The 24,450-nt window shown below is 34.8% G+C and overlaps 1 protein-coding gene across 1 annotated transcript; it reads right to left on the bottom strand.

Annotated features, from left to right (window-relative positions):
* Positions 1–6,997: 6,997 nt before the first annotated feature.
* Positions 6,998–8,281, bottom strand: LOC18424630 (gallate 1-beta-glucosyltransferase). Its single transcript, XM_020661486.2, is given in 2 exon segments — positions 6,998–7,537; positions 7,583–8,281. Coding segments are annotated over 2 exon segments (1,233 nt in total). The 5' UTR covers positions 8,276–8,281.
* Positions 8,282–24,450: the final 16,169 nt, after the last annotated feature.

Below are 24,450 nucleotides of genomic sequence, written 5' to 3'. Positions count from 1 at the left end.
CGTAGAAATTTTATCTCCATTGGGCAATAGTTAGATTCCATTGTCTGCACGGAACTATAATGCAAAGCTTTTGATTTTAGCCTAGCTTCATGGGGTTTTACTGAAAATGCAATCCAGTTTGTTGCTTAAATAAAATGTACTTAATGTTATGACTTAGAGTGCATCATACTCATAGAATGGCCTGTAATCAGATCAAAATACTAACTGCATTCCTCTTCTCTATTTTTTGTTCTAATCTTCTTTATCCTAACTATGTCCCTGCATTTACTGTACATCACTTTTGTAGAGGCTTGTCATTGATTGCCCTGATTCTTTTATTTATGAATTTAGAACATCCATAATGAGTGCATACATAGGTGACATTCCTTTTTTTATCATGGTTACTTTTAACTAGATTTAATTAGCTTTTTTATTATTCAAAAAAGCATATACGAGGTGCTTTAATGAATTTGCAGGACATGACATTAGACAAGATTGAACTTAGGCACATAAATTTCGATCTTGTGTTCCTTGAAAAACCTATCCCAATTAATCCTTCCTCCAACTATGCATTCCCTCATCAATATGAATACATGCACCGGTATTCTAATGCACCCAAACATCATAAATCGAAATGGTGCCTCAATTGCTCATCTTTTTTGATCTATTACTAAGCTAAAAAGGCAATTATAAGTAGTTGAAAGTGAATTAGATAGTCCAATAACGTCTCAAAAAGCTTTGTATAGTATTGACCCATCTTACTTTTACTTTATTGGTTGATGAGGGTTATTTGTTTCTTATAGTTGGGGAATTATGGAGGAGAGAGAAAGTGGAGGAGGATTTGGTTTGGGAAGAAGGGTATGGGGTGCAAGGGTTTTGCAGAGAAGGGAAAGGAGGTGGTTCAGGGGTTTTTGTGGGTGTGAGGTATTTTTTGTAAAATTGCTTGAGAGAGAGTAACTCTTTTTTTGCTTGAAAATTTTGGTTTTTGAGGGTTTTTTATTTTCAGTGGTTGAATGAGTTTGTGTTTTGTGACTGTGTATAAATGAATTCATCTGCAATTTGAAATCAGTAGCTTAATATAGCACCCAATGTTGTTCGATGCTGCCTTTATCTTTGAAATTGTATAACCTATGCTATGTTGGATTTTTACCCTGTGTTGTTGGATATTGTTGTCTTCATTTTGTTGTAATTACCATTTGGATAATAATGCATGTAAAAACTTTAATTGTCTTTATTTTTCCATGAATGTTTTCGTAAGTTTTTCTTATGAACTTAAGGTACAGATTAGTTACTCTCTTTCCCTCTCTCGGCATAAAACAAGTAAAGAAGAATTTGTTTGATTTTGACTATCTTTTATTGAATTTGGCAAAGCATTTTGTGTTACTGTATAATTTTCCCATGAATGTTTGGGCAGGTGGAGAATGTAATGTAGTGATTGCTTGCATGTTGAATTGTTAGTGATTGCTTCTTATTGCTTGCAAAAATTATAGACAACATGAATATGATTATTGAAATACAGTGTGGTTTTGTGAATTACGTTGAGTGCAACAAAGTGATTTGAAATTGGTGGCAAGCAACTGGCTGAAGGCGAATATTGGAGTTGATAATGTTTTGGGCTAATCATGTGTATTATAGAACATGAACAGGAGTTGAAAGACAGTGTGGTTTTTTGTATTGCATTGGGTACAACGCAGATCCATTGGCACTTCTATTTTACTTGTACACTTGTGTGTTGCATTTTTCAATAGTGGAACATTGATCTAGTGGCGCGTGTAGTTTTCTTTGTACAATTGTGTTGTTGCATTTTGTAATAGTGTAACATAGATCAATTGACATTTTGAGCTCATATATATATTTAGTCTTCGCTCTTGTTGTAGGAATGCATTAATTCTAAGAAAGAGATTAAACATGGTCAACCAAGCCAGTTTCATGATCAAGCCAGTTTCTCATTCTCTCTCTAAACAAGTAGTATACGATGGACTCTCTCTCAAAACATGAAGCACCATGGAAGAGAGCGAAACTCTTGCCTCACTCAGCATTGAACCCATGCTCTTGTCTAGACTAAAACATGAAGCCATAACGCAAGTGAGAGAGTGGCTAAACCTCTCTAAAACATTGGAATTCATCGCACTCATTGCCCTCAAATTGGATACATGGCGCTGTGTTTTTTCGGACATCACAATTTTATTGTTGAAGATTTTGAGAACACCTAGCTTCATCATTTTGCAAATTACTAATGAATTGATTTTAAGTTTACTTGAGGAATGAAACACACTTTTAGATAATCTTGGAATGCCATATCTCCTAGATATGAGTTATATTGAAGTATTGATAATTTGGGAACTTAAGGGCCCTCGCTTAACACTTTCTTTTTTATATGTAACTTGGGGTCAAATTCATGAAATCAAAATGGAACAAAAATGTGATATTCACTCCCAATTATTAGTATGTATATGAATAGCTACAGCAGTGCAACCCAACCAACACATATATCTACTAGAGTTTCTAGTTTTTTTGAGAGACAATGTCAAGTTTCAATAAGCAAAGGCGCACCAAACAAAGCTTTTCTCTTGTATAGAATAACAAAAATTAATTACTATACCCAATTGTACTAACATACATTAATATTATTTAACCTACTATCCACATTACAATACATCACCAAACAAGTAATAGTGATATGAAAATTGAAATATAATTGTAATGATACAAAAAGAGGAACACTTGTTGTGGGTTTTACTCTTGTGCCTGTTCCTAATCTGGCCCTGCACCGATGATGCAATCTCTTGAGTGATGGAGCTCAATATCCCGCAACTACCAATCCTCTCCTCATTTACTGTCTTAACACATAGTGGAGAAAGAATGAGTCTACTAAGTGGACCCAAATCACATATATTTCCTGATTACTTCGACAGACTTGCATGACATTGGATATGTATGGCTTTGTGGCACCATAAGCAATGCCATGTTGGAGAAGCACCAAGGAATGGGACACCACATGGTTCATCACAGTAACAACAACTTGTAGATAGCTCTGAATTGTCTTCGAATGCCATCCATCCCTTTGACCAATGAGGCAACAAATGATGACCCAGCTTGAGCAACACACTTACAATCTTTTGCCACATCCTTGGAGTGAGACACATGGGCTGCTACTCCACAAGAAGAGCAAAGTTGAAAGGAAATGTGAAGGACCTCCTTTAAACAAACATAGCATGTGCGTCAAGACATTCTAATGTTTATAAATAAGTGCTAAAAGGACAGGAAAGAGGTTAAAAATTTTCAACAAATCAAGACATTCTATTGTTTATAAATAAGTAGAGAAGATGAGAATATGAGATAAATAATAGTCAAAAGAAAAATGAGACAGGTAAAAAGAACTTTCAAGATGCATGGACATGAGAAAAAGGTTTTTCTGATGCCCAAATATCTTCAAAATGATCATGTCGACATCAAGATGCATGGACATGAGAAAACAAATGGACTTCAATTTTTGTAAATAGTGCATCTTGTAATGCATTTTGAACTGTCAATTTTCACGATTTTCAAGTTTTCATAGATCTGCTCGATTTACACTATTTTTGGGGCTTTAAATTTTATAATTAAAAATAAAAATATATTGCTGTCACAAAGATTTCCAATATTGAAACCACATTTCTTGATACCATTTGAAGGTGGGCTTTACTTTGATTGTTTAAAGCCTCGGCTCTGTACAAACCGCACCTTTTTGATATAGGTCCATTTTCATAAGAAATATATATATCATTACTCTGGTGTTTCTTTTAATATTTTAATAACAGAAATTAGAAAAATGAAAGAACTATCTTCATAATTGGCTAACATTGCTAGATACTCAATTACAAGAGAACCATTAAAGAGCATCAGCAAAGGATCCAAGAAACTAGCTTGTTCATGCAAATGAGAACTCAAATGCGAGGAAGGTGTCCATCCTTCAATGTTTGCAATAAAATCTAAGTTCTTAAGTTTTTATGTTTCAAAAATTGGAAAAAGTAGTCACAAAAAGGGAGTCACATTCTAATGGACCCAACATCTTTTTGTTCTGATTTTATCAAGAAATATGTTGTTTCTAACAAATACCATAGCTTGAAGAAAAGCAAGAATATACCATTATGTAGGCTCTCACAGAAGTCTGAAGACCATATGCAGTTTCAAATCGCAAATTAATAAAAATTGAATTATATGAGAGAAAAAACCGAAAAGCCAAACTACGAGATTGGAATACAAGGATCCCATCCACCAACAACTAGAAAAGAGTGGATGTTGTGATACCCAATTCCAGAATCTTAAAACAACTCTTGGTCCACAAATATCTATATTGAAGAGCACCAATAATCACAATTAGACTGAATCTTCTTCACATGATGAAAAGCGCATAAAACCAAATTAATTCAAATGGTATTCACAACATTTTACCTTTGCCCACAAGAGGTTAACTAGATTAATTCAAATGGTATTCACAATATTTTATTATCATGGTCTCATTGGTAATCACGAGTATGCAATATCAATCGAATTGAGACCATGTCATTTTCATTAAGAAAAATCAGAAAAGGAAGCTAATGGCTCACTGGCAGATCATGATTTGAGAAAAAAGTGAATATATTCGGTTGAATCCTTCGTCTCTATACCTTGATGTTAAAGAAAAAAATGAAATTGTCAAGAAGCCAGACAAATTAATGGGCAATATAAAATTGGTCTGAAGACCAAAACACGAAGAAATTTGGCTTAACGTTAGATATATTGATTTAGCATTTGAAGTTTACTTTTATAAAAAGCGGCATTCAGAAATTCAGGTGATTTCAGCTTAGAGCCTTGGACACAATACAAGAGTTGCTAATTAAGCACATGCTACTAAATAAATTCATTGTAAAATATTAAAAGCAGGCTTAGCATAAATATTGCAAAAGTTTAACAAATTCTAAATCACAATTACAGAAAAGAAAACCCAATCAAATCGTTATTTCTTCTCTTTTTTTTTATTTGTGATGGGCCTATAGATAAATCATCAAACACTAAAATAATTGCCTATCAAACAATAATAATCTTAAAATCCAATTCGACACAGAGCACCACAAGAATACACCATCCATAAGAAAAAAAAAGAGCATATAAGAACTCCAAAATTTAGTTACCCAAATTTCAGCTATCATATCAGAAGAGAAAACATACTTAGCCTATTGAAATGTAATAGATGAAAATGTGTTACAATATTTGAGAAATTTGATTTTGGACTTTGTGCTCATTCAATGGCACATCATTAACCATCCCATTTCAAATCTTTCAGTTAGTTATCATTGTGACGTCCTAACATCAAAATTAAATGGTATTATTATATACATTTCCTTGTATAATATTAGGACATGCACAAGCATCAACCATTACTTTATGAAACACCAATGCCAAAAGCCTTAACGTGGTTTATACGTATGAGTCGTCCTTACATCCCTTTAAGGCAGGGCACGCACGTTGGCTTTTAAGTGGCTTAAATTATATTTTGATGTTTCAAAGATAAAACAAGTTAGAATTTTAAGTGGCTTAAATTATATTTTGATGTTTCAAAGATAAAAAAAGTTAGAAGTCTATTTGTTCTTTGATTGTCATCCACATAGGTTAATTTTATCCTTTTCTCTATAATTATTTCATTAATAGGTGAATGGTATCATGACTTTCTAATGAAAGAATATAGTCATCATCACAACTACAACATTCAAATATCAAGGATCTTTTTTCTCTATTATCTTTTCCTTTTGATGCCTTTGAACAAGACGAATCAACAACCTTAATTACAGAGTAAAAAAGATAAAAATTTAATTGCACCTGTTATTCTCTATTGTCATGTTAAAATTTGGACACGGAAAATCGGCATTTTTATCCATCTATTGTCATGTAAAAATTTGGACACGAAAAATCGGCATTTTTATCCAACTAACGACATGGACAATTTGTACACCATCTTATACTTAATATTCCAGACAATTTCTTCCAAAAAAAAAAAGGGATGTTTTAGCCCACCTTTACCCATTCTCTTATCTAGAGAGAGTATCTTTTGAGAGCCACATGATGTTCGAGAGAGAGGAGAGTGTTTTTTTATGGCAAGACTATAAAACATTGTAATGGGCACTTGAGAAATGAATGGTTAAGATTTATGTTACAGAGAGAGGGAGTCTTGATGGCAACATGTGAGTCTTTCCATGGTCATGTGGAATGCACATTATTTAGCCTCTTGAGCGAGAGATTGTTGGAGTTCAAATTTATCTGACGTAGTCAATGTTTTCTAGCGGCACGATTTCACATTACCCGTCAACCCCATAATACATTTTTACTTGTTGGATGGGTTGTTGGATGGGTAACATAGTTCACGATTTTTAAGGAAATGTTGGATAATGTATTTCATTATGTACCCAAACGTTTCGTAATCTATTTCCACGTGGTAGAAATACGAATACAAGTATCAAACGCCCCCTTAATATTACTTTCAAATGATCACCTAAAAACTAATGCTTAACAAATGATTGTGCGTCTCTTTACATCTACATGGTTACCATTAAAAAAAAGAGATAAGACCTTGTTTCAGGTAAAGTCTGTTCTTTTACATAAAAAAAGAAACTTACTTTTGTTCTATTGGATAAAGACAGGATACAGGCATGAGGTAAAATTGTCTCAATAATAGGCTTTTAGAAAACAATCAACGAAATCAGCCACAAAACCTTGTGTAACCTTTAAGCAATTTTTTGAGGGAAAATCCAACGCTCAAAAAGCCCATAGAAGGAATCTTTCCGTCTTTTGCAGTATTGATTTATTCCCCCGCCCCAACAAAAGAAAAAAAAAAAAATCTCTTGATTGTTGAGTGAGGATGGGGTCCTGGATTAAGACACCGTAATCCCAAGCCTCTCAATCGGATTCCCGGCTGTTTCCACTCTTCATCACATCCTCCACAAATGCAACTATATTCCGATCCGACGAGCACCCTGGGCAAGCCCTGCCCGTGTGGCTTCTTTCATGTCCACGCTTTGGCCTTCATTTCTTCTGCTGCTGCCCCTTGCGTCATGGATGTGATGCACTTGGCCACTTCCTCTCTACTCACTACATCATCAGGGCCTGCCCTGAGACGACGGCCGACCCCGAGCACCTCCACCAGGAACATAGCATTGGTCGGTTGGTCTGTACATTGCAAGATGGTGATTACAGGCACGCCTGCTGTGAGGATCTCTAAGGTTGAGTTCCACCTGCAGTGGGTCACAAAACATGCTATAGAAGGATGGCTCAGCACTTCTTCCTGAGGGCACCACGGCACTACAATCCCCTATCCTTCTACCTCCTCTAAGAAGCCTTCTGGCATTATTGCTGTGTTTGATGAATTTTCCGGTGGCTTCACCACCCATAGGAATGGCAGTGTGCTGGCCTGGAACCCCCATGCCATCTCCTCCATCTGCTTGAGAGGCAGCACCACAAGGCTCCCCACTGATATATAAACCACCAATGCTGCCCGCTTTGAGTTCAACCACGTTAAGCATTCTGGAGATGCATCCCACATATCCTTGCAGAGGTCGGAGATAGATGGCTACGGCCTTTCGAGAAGAACCTGTGGAACAAGCGACCCCACAAGTCTTATTGGGTGTAGCCCCTCAACAAATCGGATCTCCTCTGGTTCTAGGTTATCAAACGAGTTCCCCAATACCATTCTAACATCCCCGAGTCTTGCATAAAGCTGAGTTATAATCCTCGGGAAGGTTTTGTATGGGTTTGATGGCAAAGACAGGGATGGTAAGTCCTCGAGATTCAGCTCAGGCAGTCCCGGCAAATTGATTGGGACCTCGCCATTTGATCCCGATCCACCAAAAACACGATAATAGTAACTGTAGACTAACGAAGATTGGATCCACAACACTGAACAAGGGATCTCAAGCTTCTTGGCCACATCAACCACCCATGGTGTGAACGGGCTCGTAACGATGTAAGTGACTTGGCGGCCATTTGCTGCTAGTTCCTCAACCAGACTAGCAAGGCTCTCTCTGCCCAACATCTCAAGCTTATCCATGTAGTCGTCAAGATTCACGTTCGGGACTCGTGAGTCCCAACCATCGGAGAAGAACTCAAACTTGATTGTGCCCTCAGCCTCGACCGCGGCTCCCATGCCTCCCTTGAGGATGCGCTCTCGGCCGGTGGTGGTGGTTGCAAGGGTGATGGTGATACCCCTCGAGGCAAGGTGCCCTGCAAACTGGAGCACAGGGTTTAAGTGACCTTGGGCCGACAAGAAAACGAGCATTATATGCATGGGTTCTCTAATCTCTCAATTTTCCAAAAATTGGATACAAGAAGTTGGGGGTGTGGGAGAAATATATAAAGGGGGATGCATTCTCGTCGTTTTGCACTCCACGCCAAAGGTGACGCAATGCGTAATAAAATTAGCCACAAGATTTCCTCCTCTAAGTGGAGGATACTATTTGTTTCTCCCTTTGGCAAAATGCATAGATACTTTTTGGATTTCAAATTTTGGGATGTAGTTTTCACAACCTATAAAAAAATATTATTAAAAAAAATCCAAAATAAAATTTTAATGTATTTAAAAATAGATATGCCTCAGGACTTAATTAAGACTATCTAATTTTTTTAAGGCTAAATCTAGTTGTCACACAATTTAAATTTGAAAGTTTTGTTTTAAGGCTGTGTGTTTTTTTAAATTTTAAATTAAAAAAATTCTCGAGTAGGGTTTTGAGTGAGAAAGAATTACACAATATACGCTCCCGCGGGAGCACATTATATTTCTATAAAATTATGTGGCTAATCAAAGAAAAAATGACTAGGTGCGTCTCAGGATTGTTTAATCCAAGAAAAAATGACAAATTCAGTTTGAAATTATGCAATGAGCTGCTTGCTTGAAGAAAGACTAAACACACGCTCTTCCAATGGCATTTTGAAACAAATGCTACATGCGATTGTTTCAAGAAATTCGGTGTTTTTATGGAAACAGTTTCAAACGACGATTTTTAAAAGGTCGGCAAAAAATCGCCTAATTTTCATAAATATGTTTCAAACGGGTTTTTTTCATAATATGATTTAAATCAGGGAAAAAAATCGTATCTTTTTTTACCGATATATTTTTTTGAAAAATATTTTTTTCTTGTTTTATCTATTGTAACCAATGCTACTTTCATGCTTTAAAAAAAAAAAAATTACTTAAAAAAAAAAAACTGAAATAGATACTTTTATCCCCACTGTGTTTTTCAAAACCAGAGTTACAGATTGATGGTATGAATTTTTTTTAAAAAACTTAATCAAATAGATGCAAATTTCAGTTGTCCTTCTGAAAAATTATTGTGTAAATGAAATACTATTTATAGCAAATCATTTTGTAAAGTAAATCATTCTGTAAAGAAATCATACACAGGTAGATTGTTGTGATTATTTGTGATAATTGTTTTTATGAAAATACTGTTAATGGCACAATTTAAAGCTCAAAGCATAATTTTTTACTGATGAATTAGAAGTAGAGAGTGTGACTACAGGAACAAGTAATCACTATTTTGTTTTTGATTGTGTAAATTGTAAACTTACAGGAGCAAGCAATTGTACATTTATGATTAGTTCCTGAAACTTAATCCTTCCGTTCTGTTTCCTCAAGAAAATGAAAGCCCTCTTCAAACTATCCCAAATCAAAGAGAAAAGCCATATTCAAACTATCCCAAATCAGCATCCCATCTTCCTAAATCAGCATCCCATCTTCCTTTTCTCTCTCTAAAAATCAGTTAGGACCTCTTCCATTAGAGTTCTTCCTTCTCTCTCTCTAAAAATCAGTTGGGGCCCCTTCCATTAGGGTTTGTGAAAATCATTTTCTTCTTCCTTCTTCTATCTATAAACCCTAATGGCTATGAGCCGAGCCCTATTTTCTTCTCTTCCTTCTTCATTCTTCTCTCGTCTCTTCTCTTCTCTTCTTCCTTCTTCTTTCGTCGTTCTTCCTTCTTCTCTCTCTACACAATCAACACAGATTCTACAAACTTCCTTTCAACTAAAGAAATTTATAAAACTTTAACCATAGTTATGGAGTGGCCATAGTTAAATAATTGTAATGAGAAAACAAAAATCATACATTTATTTTTTGGTACCTGCAAAGTAGGAGTTATGTTTAAGCATTTAATAAATAAATTTATAGTATATTGTCACCATACCATATTTAAAGTATTTTAATGAATAAATTTATATAGTATATTTGTTTTTGTATGTAATAAGTAGGTGTGACATTTCTTAAAGTATTTAATGGGTAGATTTATATGGTACTTTTTTTATACTAATTAATTATATATTTAATATAGAATGATTGGATGAGAGTAACAAGATATCGAAATTAATTGACTTAATTATATTATTCTAGTAAAGTTTTTATAGAAGAATTAGTAATTGATGGCTTTGACATAATTTTTATTTTTTAGATTTTCAAAATTTCTAATATTATAAATTTATTCGATTTTTTGACTCCGATTTTTTGAACCTAATCCGATATATTAGCGATATCTTTATATGAAGTATTTTTTGCCGATCCGTATTTTTTATCCTATTTGTTCATCCTATTTTTTTAAAATAAAAACCATTTGTTTCCGATTTTATGGTGAGCTGATTTATTGATAGTCCCCAACTTGCTAACTATGATCCAAATGTATCTTATCTTGTGCGGCAAGCTTCAGTATGGAGGTAAACACCATTCTTACAAAACATTTTTATGTTATACATATTTGGTATGCAACAATACACATAAAAAGATTTTCTATTATAAAAAATTTGACAAAAATTTTAGAGAAAGGAACTACCTAAAATTTTTTAGAGAGAAATTTTCTCAACATTTTTAGAGAGAAAATTGTCTAAAACTTTAAATTTGATATAGTTTCTCTCAAAATATTTTGAGATACTTTCTCTCTCTAAAAATTTGAAATTTCAAAATACTTAAAAATTTCTCTTTAAAGGTTTTGAGATAATTTCTATCTCAAAAAAGTTTCAGGTAGTTTCTCTTTCTAAAATTTGATATAGTTTCTCTCATTAAACTATAAGACACATTTTCTCCCTTAAATTTAAAATTTGAGAAAGTTTCTCTAAAAATTTTGAGATAGTTTCTCTCTCTAAATGTTTTAGGTAATTTCTCTCTCTAAAACTTGATAGAGTTTCACTCTCTAAAGTTTTAAGATACTTCTCTCTAAAATATGAAATTTGATATAATTTCTCTCTCTAAATTTTTAAAGATAGTTCTCTCTCTAAAAAGTTTCAATTTATTTATCTCCTAATATTTGATGCAGTTTCTCTCTCTAAAAATTGAGGTATTTTCCTTCTCTAAAATTTAATATACTTTCTCTCTGTAGAACTTGAAATTTAAGATAGTTTATCTCTCTAAAATTTTTGTGATAGTTTATCTCCCTAAAATTTTTAGATAGTCTCTCTCTCTAAAATTTGATATAATTTATATCTCTAAAATTTTAAGATACTTTCCTTTTCTAAGACTGGAAATTTTGAGATAGTTTGTCTCACTAAAAATTTTCAGATATTTATAAAATCTTTTAGGTAGTTTCTTTCTCTAAAATTTGATATAGTTTCACTCGCTAATATTTTACAATATTTTCTCTCTAAAATTTGAAATCTAAGAGTTTCTCTCTCTAAAAAATTTCAGGTAATTTCTCTCTCTGAAATTTGATATAGTTTCTTTCTCTAAAATTTTAAGATTTGTTTTCTCTCGTAAACTTGAATTTGAGATAGTTTCTCTCTCTAAAATTTTAAGATAATTTATCTATCTAAACATTTCAGGTGTTTTCTCTTTCTAAAATTTGATATAGTTTCTCTCTATTAAATTTTGAGATACTTTCTCTATCTAAAACTAAAATTTTTGAGATAGTTTCTCTCTCTAAAAATTTTCAGGTAATTTATCTCTTTAAAAGTTGATTAGTTGCTCTCTCTAAAGTTTTAAGATACTTTCTCTCTCCAAAAACTCAAATTTGATATAGTTGTGCTTTCTAAAATTTTTGAAATAAATTTTCAAAGAAGTTCAAGTAGTTTCTCTCTCTAGAATTTGACATATTTTATCTCTCCAAAATTTTAAGATACTTTATTCATCTAAAATTTATAATTTGATATAATTTCTCTCTCTAAAGCTTTTGAGAAGGTTATCTCTCTAATTTTTTTTGGTAATTTCTCTCTCTAAAATGTGATATAGTTTCTCTCTTTAAAATTTAAGATACTTTCTCTATCTAAAAAGTGAAATTTGAGATAGTTTATCTCTATAAAAATTTTGAGATAGTTTTTCTCTCTAAAATAATTTAGTAGTTTATCTCTCTAAAATTTGATATAGTTTATTTTTAAAATTTTTTAAGATACTTTCTCTCTCTAAAACTTAAGGAGGTTTCTCTTTCTAATTTTTGTAGATGTTTTGGCATAATTACTTATTTTTAATAAAGTGGGCAGCTCTGATGTGTGAAAATAGCATTGTCACAAGTTGTATTCCCTAACTTATGCTTACACAAAATAATGTTTTGGATAACTCAAAATTTTCTTGATTTTGTGTACAAAATGACCCTCTTTTTTTGTTAGAGAAAACATGATTATGTGTCCAAAAAGTTGCGCAAGATGTTTTTATGCAAGATACCCTGAGTATACAAAACATAGTTTTGGATAACGTAGGATCTAAACTTGAGCTTTGAAAGAAAATTTGGTAGCTGTAATTTGGACCGTGGGACACAATAATATGTATACAAAAATACCATGTATAATTTTCAGTTGTTTTTTATTGTCATTGTAAATGTGTAGGGATAATGTGGTCTACACCGAATTTGTATTTGTATATAAACCTTTTATTCATTATTAATGAGATTCAATCAAGATAGTTTTTCTCTCTAGCTTGTTCTTGAGCTCTACAACTTCTTTAAATCTAACATGGTGTCAGACCATCAAAGATCCGATCATTTCTATACTGTTGCTACTCACATATTGCTTTTTTTGTGAAGGTCGGTAATCAGATAAATTTTGATGTCAAATTTGCAACTCTTTAGGTGCATCTGGTTATTTGAAACCCCTCGTTACATATCATTGCATAAACTCTACGCTGCTAATTTGCAGCCCTCTCATTGCAAACTTGTTGCATATGAAATAGTTGCATATGTAAACTTCGTTGCAAACTTCATTGCAAACTTCGTTGCAAACTTCATTGCAAACTTCGTTGCAAACTTTTGTTGTTGCACTCTCTTGCAAATTTCATTGTTCCATTCAACTTGTGCTCTCAATTTTTATCGGATGGCGCAGAGGTCTGCAGCCACATGAGATTCGTTTCCTTTATACATTTCAAAGCGTGTCAAATTTGTTTGGGTTTGCTAATTGAGTTGTCGAGGTTCTAAGTAATTAAGGCTCGTGGGACTCTCTCTTGTGGCTCGTGGGTTCTATTGTTTTTTCCCTTTATAGTGAGAGTTGTTTTTATTCACAGGTCTGGAAAGAGAGAGGATCGCTTTTATTTTTGACACCTTTTGATTCCTTTTCTCACTTATTAATTATGTGTGCGCCTTTTCCCTTGCATATCTTTGCTACAAAGATTTGCCTGGCAAATCTCTTTAACAGTTGATGCTTGCAATATTTGCTTTGCAAAATCTCTTTGCAACAATAGACAATTAGTCACTTTATGCATACTTCTTATTCTCAGACATCTAACTTTCAATGCTGGCGTATAGCTATGAATGAGGAAATTGTAGCTTTAGAGGCAAATCACACTTGGGATTTAGTCCCATTGCCTTCAGAAAAGCATGTCATTGGTAGTAAATAGGTTTATAAAGTCAAGTTACACGCTGATTGTACTCTTGATCGGCATAAAGTCTGATTAGTTGCTCAAGGTTATGCCCATGAGCATGGCATCGATTATAAAAAAACTTTTGCTCCAGCGCTAAGATGACAACTATTCGTATTTTTATTGCACTCACATCTATTCGTGAGTGGCCCATATGGCAGATAGATGTCAAAAATGCATTCCTTAATGGCAAGCTTCAAGAGGAAGTTTACATGTGTCAACTACCTTGATTTATTTATCAAGATAAGTCATTGGTTTGTCAACTTCGTAAAGTAATTTATGGTTTTAAACAAGCTCCCCATGCGTAGTTTGAATGTTTTCGAGCTGTCATTCTTGCAGTTGGGTTCACTAAAAGTAAACATGATCACTTCATGTTTATTCGTACCAACAAGCATGAAATTTGTATTATTTTATTATATGTTGATGATATTCTTATCTCTGGCAATGATTTCACTTCTATTAAGGGTGTGAGCCTACGATTGCAAGAAGAATTTCAAATGTTTGGGGAAGTATCTTATTTTCTTGACCTTGAGATCTCTCGCTCTAAACGTGGTATTTACATCCATCGACAGAAGTATGTACTTGATATTGTTTCCAATACTTGATTGAATGATGCGATTATTGTTGATACACTTATGGAACTCAATGTTAAACTTTCTACACATATTAGTGATTATCTTCTTGAGCCTACGATGTAGAGCAAACTCGTCGGCTCCCTCATCTATCTCACTAGGACTCGCCCAGATATTGCATATGCTGTCCATGTTGTGAGTCAATTTGTTTCAGATCATCGACGACAACATCTATCAGCAGTTCATCGAATTTTATGCTATATTCTAGGTACTTCCATTTGTATATTTTTTCTCTGACTCCACATCCTCTTTAAATCTCAGTGTATATGCCGATGCAAATTGGGCAGGTGATCCAGAAACTTACTGTTCTACTATAAGATATTGTGTGTTTCTTAGGTCCTCATTAATATCATCGAAGAGCAAGAAATAAGAAACTGTTTACAAGTCAAGCACTGAAGTTGAGTATCGTGTTATATCTTTTGTTGCTAGTGAGATTATTTGAGTTCATGTTCTTCTCAATGAGTTTGGTATCTCTATTTCAAATCCCACACATTTATATGCAGATAACCAAAGTGCAATTAAGATTGCATCTAATCCAATTTTTCATGAGCGAACAAGGCATATTAATGTCGATTGTCATTATATTCGTTATCGTTATTTGGATTGTACATTATCTCTCTTATATTTCTTCTACTGCACAAACGGCTGATATTTTCACAAAATCTGTTACTCGGAGCCGCCATGATTTTCTAGTGGACAACCTAATGCTTTACTCATGTCCGCATCAGCTTGAAGGGAGGTAATAATATGTATACAAAAATAAAATGTAAAATTTTTAGTTGTCTTTTATTGTCATTATATATTTGTCTAGGGATAATGTGGTTTACACTAAATTTGTATTTGTATATAAACCCTTCTAGGATTTCATTCATTGTTAATGAGAATCGATCAAGATAATTTCTCTCTCTAGATTGTTCTTGAACTCTGCATCTTCTCTAAATCTAACAGGACTTTCTATACAAAATTAGCCCACTATGTGGTTTCCTTTTACAAAATTCTCAATCTCTCTCAAAGTTCTTGTTGGTGGAAGGATAGCAAAACCTTCTATTCAATTCATCTTAAATTGTGGATTCTTTCTCTATATAAGCTTGGGTCGGGTTAGGGGAAGCAGCAAAATTTGCTGAAGATCATTGAACTACTTTCGTCTCAAGGACCAATTCAGAAATAATTGATTTGGTATATCACTTGAGGATTTGGTCATATAACAAATTAGCGTCATATAACAAATTAGCAAGTTGATAGGATCTCTTCAAATTACATGTGGCATGGCATATTTGAGTGAAACAAAAAAACGGGATGTTGTCATGTCGGTTTAGTTAGTTCATATAGAGATAATAGTTGTGCGAGTTGTGAGAGGCTGGAACGGCCAGATTATTTTCATATATACAAGGCTCGTTGGAATATCTACTGTTACTGTAAATGTTATTGAGATGCTCTTCTTTCATGGATTGAGGAACTTTTGCAACAAAAATTTGGAAAACTGTATTGTGATTGGAGGAGACTTTTGAATGCTACTCAATGATGCAACAAAAATCAAAAGGTGCCCTGGGAATTGAAATCTATTTGGCTCCAGATTTTTGATCTTGTAGTTGGATTGTCTAATCTGTTTCAGCATATCTTCTGGGAAAGCTAATTATTTAGGAGATTATCTGGCTAGAGGGGGTGTTTCTTTGTTTGCTATTTCCATTTTTGATGATGTAATCCCTTTAGGGTATCTCGTCCCATTCTCAATCCAATCGGAGTAGTCAGTTAGGCCGTTGAACTGGAAGAGGTTGGCAGTTCATTCGACTCGTATCGATATGGAATTCCTCCTAGAACACTCGATTGACCCGGGCGAGCCCTACTCTACTAGTACAAGCCCTTTCTCTGGTTTCATTTGTCCATTCGCTCTTGGCACGGACTGAAGTGGTAGTTAATATCTATAGATAAGGAGTTGATTGATACGGAGCCTTAGTGAGGCAGGCCTCCTTTTCAAAAAGATGTCATGGACGGGTTGTAAGCCATTTCTTTTTTTTAAGTACCCTTCTTCCTTCAATGCCAACCCCTACTAATTTTTGCAGTTCGAATACCTCTCTCTCAACTTCGAAGTTGAGTGTTCGTATCTCTCCCGTTACCTATCGGTTTAGAGCTGCCAGCTGAGCCAGGTCGAGTATCCCCGGTTGCATGCATTGGGGCAGCAATTGGGAGGTCCTGCCATCATGTGCGCTTCGGTGATGACATGAGTATCCAACTCCTGACAACCTGACCCTGGCCACCACCTCTTTCTCATGTGCAACTCTCCTGGGTGCGGGTGCATCAGTAGCTCAAGAACCAATTACTTATTCAGTTGTCTCGGAAGCAGCAGTTCCTTGAAGCTGCTAACTGTAGTCGTTCGGATGAAATTATAGTCGGGCTCCGGGGCTATTCAAAGCATTGATATCCAGAAACGATAGGTCCACCGACTGGTTTGCAGGAATTTAGCTACCAATCAAATGTTAATACATGATAGGGCGAACAGTTTTATAAGCCATGGACGAACATATCGTATGAACTCTTATTATCAATAAGATTGGAAAACATATGTCAAAAAAAAAAGAAAAGAAAAACATAGAAAGCTTTTGCCATATTCGCATGAATGCATTAGTCTCTATCGTATGAATGAAGAGAGAGGCTAAGATTAACGATGAACAGAGAGATGTTTCTTCCACCATATGTTATGTGATTTCCGGAGTGTTTTTCTATTTGTTCGATTTTCCGTTCCTTGATGAAGTATCTATTTATTGAAACTTTGTCCTCATGAATTGAACTCAAAGCCTAATTCGTGCAGAGTCATAACTTATAAGCACTACTTTGATGTGTCTTGTGGATGCCACCCCCCAATTTCATTTAACAATTAAGGGTAGGAAAATTATAATACGCTCCAAGTGACAATATGGTGAAGATGATGATGTAAAATGATAGGAATATATGGATAGTTATTTCTACATGTACGGGTAGTTATATATCTCTCTCCATGTAGATAAATACATAGATAGTGGTGTATGGGCAGTTTGTTAAAGATGATACAAAAAGTGGATATAAGGGGTAGTTATCTAGGTAATGGGTAGTTATCGATGTAGTGGGCAGTTGTGTTGTAATTGCCTATATATTTGGGCTCCTTGAATTGAAATGTGTGTGGTTGTGTGTGGAAAAATGTAGTGTGTGCGTATAGAAAAAGTTGAGTAAACTTGAGTTTTGTGTTGTAATCGCCTATATATTTGGGCTCCTTGAATTGGAATGTGTGTGGTTGTGAGTGGAAAAATGTAGTGTGTGCGTATAGAAAAAGTTGAGTAAACTTGAGTTTTGTGTTTATCTCTTCAAGAAAGAAAGTGTTTGTGTTTATCTCTCCATGAGTACGTGTCCTTTTAAAAATAACAGTGCATCAGAGCATTATCCAAATACTTGCAACATGATATCAAAGTCTTATCCATAAATTTTTAACATGGTATCAGAGCTCAGGTTGTGAAGAGAGCCCAGGTTCTGAAGAGTAGAAGTTGTGAAGAGAGCCCAGGTTGTGAAACAGAAGCGTAGTAGGCCCAAAAACCTTAGAACCAAGGCTGTGAAAAAAAAAGAGAAAAGAAAAGAAAAGAAGATAGGCATTGGCATGGTGAGTCGAGGTTGTGAAAACAAGAAGAAGAAGATAGGCATTGACTTGGAGAGCGCAGGTTGTGCAAAAAAAAGAGATAAGGTGTAGGCAGTGAAAAAAGAAGAAGAAGATAAGCATCAGAGCTCAGGTTGTGAAGAGAGCCCAGGTTGTGCAAAAAAAAAAAAAGAGAAGATAAGTATCAGAGCAAAGAGAGCTCAGGTTGTGAAGAGAGCCTGTGGTGGACCAATAACCCTCAGAGCCAGGTTACTAAAGATAAGCATTGGAGAGTCAAGTTGTTTAAGAGATAGGCATTGGTGGAGATTTATTCCGTGGAGAGGAGGTCAGAACAGAGACAAAACTCAAAGGAAGGTGACACAAATTTCTTTATTTTCGTGCATTTTTCTATATGGCAAACAATAGCAACTCAAATATTTCTCAACCATCAATTTCGATTTTTAAAGGAGATTTTTATGAGAATTAGAAAATTAAAATGAAAATGTTTGGGTCTCGATAAAAAAGAAAAAGGAAAAAGGTTATTTAAAAAAAAATAATATTTTGATTAAAATGTTAGGTGATTTGCAATGAAAAAAAAAAAAAAAAAAGGAAATAATTTTTTTTTTAAATGTGATGTTTCTGGGAAGAGAAGATGGGGTTTAAAAAAAAAAAAAGGGGAAACAAAATTGGAGAACTCTTGATGTCGTATTTTTGCAAAAGTTTTCAAAAAATGAGATTTAAAAAAAAAAAAAAAATTGAAAGGGGGAGATGAGTAGTCCTCATGGGAAATCCATGCCTATGTAGGCATACAAAAAATGAAAAATAATTTTTGAGAAAGAAAAGAAACACAGGACACCGCAGTTTTGGTGTGTCGTGCCATGAAAAGGCATGATGGGAAATCCTTGCCTAGTGTAGTTTGAAGAAAATGAAAACAAAACATCGAAGTCCTAATTTGTCATGCCATGGAAAGGCATGATGATGCAGTGAAAAGGCATGAGGGTGCCTAATGAGACATATAGAAAAGAGATTGTGCTTAGAAATACAGGACATTGAAGTCCTAGATTGTCATGTCATAAAACATGATGATGTCAAGAGAAGGTATAAAACATGATGATGCCATGAGAAGGCATAAAAAAAAAAAATATTTTTTTAAAAAAAAAAAAAAAAACAAGAAGAAAGAAGAAGAAGCAAAAGCAAAAAGCAACAAGAAGTAAGTAGTAGAAGAAGAAGAAGCAAAAGAAAAAAGCAACAAGAAGTAAGTAGCAGAAGAAGAAGCAAAATCATGAAGCAAGAAGCAAGTAGAAAAAGAAGAAGCAAAAAAAAGTAGAAGAAAAAGAAGCAAGAAGCAGAAGAGGTAAGAAGAAACAAGAAGCAAGAAGAAAAAAATTAAAAGAAAAAGATGAAATTTTACACTAAAAGAAAAAGATGAAATTTTGCATCAAGGAGGAGAGTTAAAGATGATGATGAAAAATAATAAGAATATATGGGTAGTTATCTCTACATGTATGGGTAGTTATATTTCTCTCTCCACGTAGATAAATACATAGACAGTGGTGTATGGGAAGTTTGTTAAAGATGATGCAAAAAGTGGATGTAATGGGTAGTTATCTAGGTAATGGGTAGTTATCTACGTAGTGGGCAGTTGTGTTGTAATCACCTATTTGGGCTCCTTGAATTGAAATGTGCCCATGGTTATGATGAGGGCCTGTTGTTGTAGATAGAGCCAGTGGTTGTAGATAGAGCCTGTGGTTAAAGTTGAGTTGTGTGTCTATCTCTAAATATGAGTACGTGTTATTTTTAAATTTTCAACACAATAGCCATATCATGGATGTTATTAAATGGAAATTGTAAATTTTTTTTTGAAATTTATATAAAATTTTAGCAAAATTTGGGCTAAATTTGATAGTTGAGAAGTATAAATATATCAAATTTGAGCTGGATCCAATATGCAGGAAAAGAGATAAAATTAAAATATATTATGTAATTTCAAAAAGTGCGATGTGGGTGAAAAAGTGACATATACTTTTATTTAAGAATAGAATTTTTTTTTGAAAATTTCCCTATTGTTTTTGTAATCTGATTTGATAACCTCATTATTCTTCAAGATATCTACTAACTTTTGTTCAATCAACCATTAGAATATGGTACAGGGGGAAGCGTAACAACCAGTGGAGATGTCTACAGCTTAGGAGTGATATTATTAGAGATTTTTACAAGGAAGAGGACCACTGATCCTATGTTTTCTAATGGTTTGAGCTTGCCAAAATGGGTGGAGCACGAATACTCTGATGGAATAATGCATGTTGCCAAAATGGGATTTCCTTAATTACTAAGGCTGCAATTGAGAATCTTATCATCAGTTATTTTGAGGATTTATTGGCACAGGAGGGTGATACTGATTTACATCTGGTTGATCAATTCTTACCATCATCTCTACTTAGCACTATACAAAAGGATAAATTGGTGGACACAATCAGTATGGAAGAGATCAAGATGTCTATTTGGAATATGAAAAGTGAAAGTGCTTCAGGTCCAGATGGCTTTTCGGTGGAGTTCTATAAATTCAGATGGAAGATTATGAAAAAAATATCTTTTTTTGGCCCTCGGGGATTTCTTAAGTAAAGGTAAGATTCTAAAACAAATCAGTTATACTTTTATATATGCTTGATCCTTAAGGTGACTGCACCTAGTGTGATGAAGGATTTTCAACCTATTGGATTGTGTAACGTCCTGTACAAAATTATTAGCAAATTATCTCTAATTGATTACGATTTATTCTTGATGATATTATTGATCCTAGGCAAGCTGCTTTCTTGAAAGGGAGTCTTCTTAGTGATAATATTCTAATGGCAAATGAACTTATATCTATTTGTCATAAGAACTTAGTACGGGCTAAAATCTGTCTGCAAATTTATCTAAGCAGTACTTATGATAGGGTATCTTAGGATTTTATTGTGGGTAGATTGAATGCATTGGGTTTTCTTGATTTATTTGTTTCATGGGTTTATTTATGTATATCCGCTAGTTCTTTCTCTGTACTGAGGAATGACTCTCCTAAAGGATATTTGAAAGGAAATAGGGATTTGTGATAAGGGGATCCTTTGTCTCCTTATTTATTCTTGCTAGTCATAGATTTCTTCAGTAGATAGCTCGATCATGCTCTGATACAAGGCCTTGTACTTAGGCGTTCTCCTCGGGATGTGATTATGGGGTCTCCCATTTGTTCTATATTGATGATGGTTTTATTTTTTTTGAAGCATCCATCTCTTTTTCCATTTCTATGAGTGAAATTATTTCTAAATTTGAAGTGACTACTGGTCAAATATTAAACTCTTCTAAGAGCAAGGTTTTTTTTTTTTTTTTTTTTTTGTGCACCAAGGGGAGTACGTGGATGAATTCTGATGGAGCCAAAATTCCTTGAAGGTACTCTATCAGAGTGACCTTTGGGGTTACCATTGTTTCGTAGAAATCTTAGGCATGACTATTGTCATAGTCTGATTAGGAAGGTGTTCAGTAAGATTGGTTCACGATAGCCATTATGTCTTTCATATGCAGGTCGCCTTCAGTTGCTTCAGCCAGTTCTTAGTGCATCAACAATTTATGGGTATTATCTTTTATCCTTCCGAGGAAAACATGCAACATGATAGAAAGGTTACAAAGGAATTATTTATGGGCCAGTGAAGCAGAAAAAAAAGGTGTTCATCTTCATCCATTTTGCCTTCCTCAGAAGGAAGGCGGTCTGGGGGTACAAGATATTGGGGATTTCAATGTTGCAGGCATGATGAATTTGGCATGGAGGACCTTGGCAAATCCTTCTTTGTTATTGGCCTGGTTCTTCAAATATAGATATTTTATAAATTTTTCTATATGGGACGCAGAAGCAAAAAGAGGGTGCTCTCATGCTTGGAAGGTCATTATACGTGGATTATCACATCTGAAGGGAAATGTCTAGTTGTGTATTGGTAATGGTCAGGTGGTGGATTTCTGGGATGACCTATAGTTAGCAGGCCAATCTTTGTCAGACACTTATAGTGTTGATGTTCAATAGGATTTTAGTGGTGTTGTTGGGCGACATGTTTCAAACTTTAGTGGTGGTTCACCTCAACTTTGGACCCTGCCCCCTAACACATTTGACTATGTGAGAGATATATGGACGGAGGTTGGAAGCTTCACTCTCCCATTACAACCCAAAGAGGACTCACTGGTACGGATTCACTCTACAAATGTTTTGTTTTCGATCAAAGCAACATGGGACTATATGCGGCATCAAAGTTCATCTCAACCGCTATTCCGTGCCTTATGATCTTCTAAATGTCACCCACTACATTTGCAAAGCATTTTTTTATTGTTTCTAATAACCATATAGAATTCTTGGTTCTTGAAGAATGCATCCTTTTAGTCCTTTAGAGGAGCTATTTTCCAATCCAGATAGAGAGCAACTCAGCTCTGCTTGTGAATATTATCCAGAATCGATGCTGTGCTCCATAGTGACTATAAACTATCACAAATAATTGCCGCACCATACTTTATTGCTCGCGTCTTTCGTGAGGCAAATATGGTTGCTGATGCCCTCACTAAGAGAGCATTTACAAGTTTTGGTGCTACTGTTTGGTGCTGTCGCCCACCAGACTTTATTTCTTCACTGCTATTTCATGATCTAGCGCAACTGCCATCTGATAGGGTTGTAAAATAAATGTGTTTCACTTTTCATATTAATTAATGAAAAATCGGGTAGGGTGCCTTCCCCCCCACTTATAAAAAAAAAAAAGATCTCTTCATGGACAATGATCAACACAACATTGGTGTAGGGTTCTCGAGAACCCCTAGCTTGTGGAATTGAGAATCTCAAATACTGGGATCCCATCCAAGATCGTATACACAATTGGCTAAATGTGAAGCAAATGAATACAATTATAAATCAAGTACAAGAAATAAAGCAAACATAAAATAACACACCATGACATTACGCGATTCACGTGGATCACCCTATAGGGATACATCCATGGCATTGGCAGCTAGTATTGGGCATCCCATCCCATGAGGGAGGACACTAATGGAATTGTTCTTTTGTTAGAAGAACAGTTCAGGAAAGTGGACGAGGGTGACTTATTGACCAAATCATCATCTCAAACAAATAAGATTGTACGCATGGTTTTGGTATAGGAAGACATTCCTCTTATCTCTTTTCAAAGAGGGAGATAGAGATGAACCTCGTTTTTAGGAAATTATGAGATACACTTCCAAATATGGTTGTTATCCTCTTGAGTCCAAATAAATAGAAACAATGTGAGAGGCTATGTAGCTTTTGGTTGGTTTAACCAAAACCACCTCTCTTGGGCTATTTTGGGATGTATATCTCTTGGCCCATTTTAGGCATACTCTTCTTTAGTAGAGAAGAAGAAAGGAGAAATATAGGAAGCCTTCTTTTGCATAGAAGAAGAAGAAGAGAGAGAAAGTTATCATTCTTTTGGAGAGAAGAAGAAGAGAGAGAAATTTATCATTCTCTGAGAGAGAAGAAGAGAAGAAGGAGTTATCCTTCTTCTTAAAGAGAAGAAGAAGAGGAAAGAGAGTCAGTGATTCTTTTTTTAAGACTTTTTTGTAGAGAGAGAAAAGAGAGAGAAGGGAAGAAAAAAAGAGAAAAAAGAGAGCCTTTTCTTTTAGAAAGAGAAATACTCTAGAAAGAAGAGTACTCTTTGAGATAAGAGACAGAAGTTTCTAGATGAAATCGGTGATCCCAAGAAAGTTGGTTTCTTGGGAGACTATTGTAACCTTTGAGTTAGTAGTGAATTTGATCTCTTTCTCTCGTGGACGTATCAAGAAAAAGGTGAATCATGTAAATGTGGTGTCAGTAAGATTTATTTCTTTGTTTTCTTTATTGTATGTTTTCGTACTCATACACATACACATCAGTTTGGGCACAATTTTGTTTCCCATATTTCTTGGTTCCACTACACATATCTGCATTTGTGTAAGAGGGCTCTAATTGGGTGTGCTCAACAAGTGGTATTAGAGTGCGTTTCTGTCGTCGCTTGGTCATCCCTATCACTATTTTTTTGGTATAGCGAACCTAGCGATAGTAGGATGAGTAAGGAAGAAAACAAATTCTGCTTCTTTAATCTTAGTCACTGCTTTGGGTTCTGTCCTGACTTGACTTTTGATTAATTGGGCTTACAGGATTTTTTGAGATTCAAACCTTCATGCAGAAGCTCCACCGAAATTATTTGAAAGTTTATGCAAAATCTTAACTGATAGTAGATAATTCTAATGCACAGGTGATAGTTGACTGTAACGCACGGGCAATAGCTGACTGTGATGCACGGGTGATAGTTGACTGTAACACATGGGCGATAGTAGATTCTAACTCACAGGTGATAGTTGACCATAACTCACAGGCGATAGTTGACCGTAATGTACGA

The sequence above is a fragment of the Amborella trichopoda genome, chromosome 12 (assembly GCF_054954075.1).
Source record: "Amborella trichopoda isolate Santa Cruz 75 chromosome 12, AtrichopodaSantaCruz75HAP2 v2.0, whole genome shotgun sequence".
Taxonomy (NCBI): Eukaryota; Viridiplantae; Streptophyta; class Magnoliopsida; order Amborellales; family Amborellaceae; genus Amborella; species Amborella trichopoda.
Note: the sequence above shows the minus strand (reverse complement) of the source record. Positions and strands in the feature narration are given on the sequence as shown.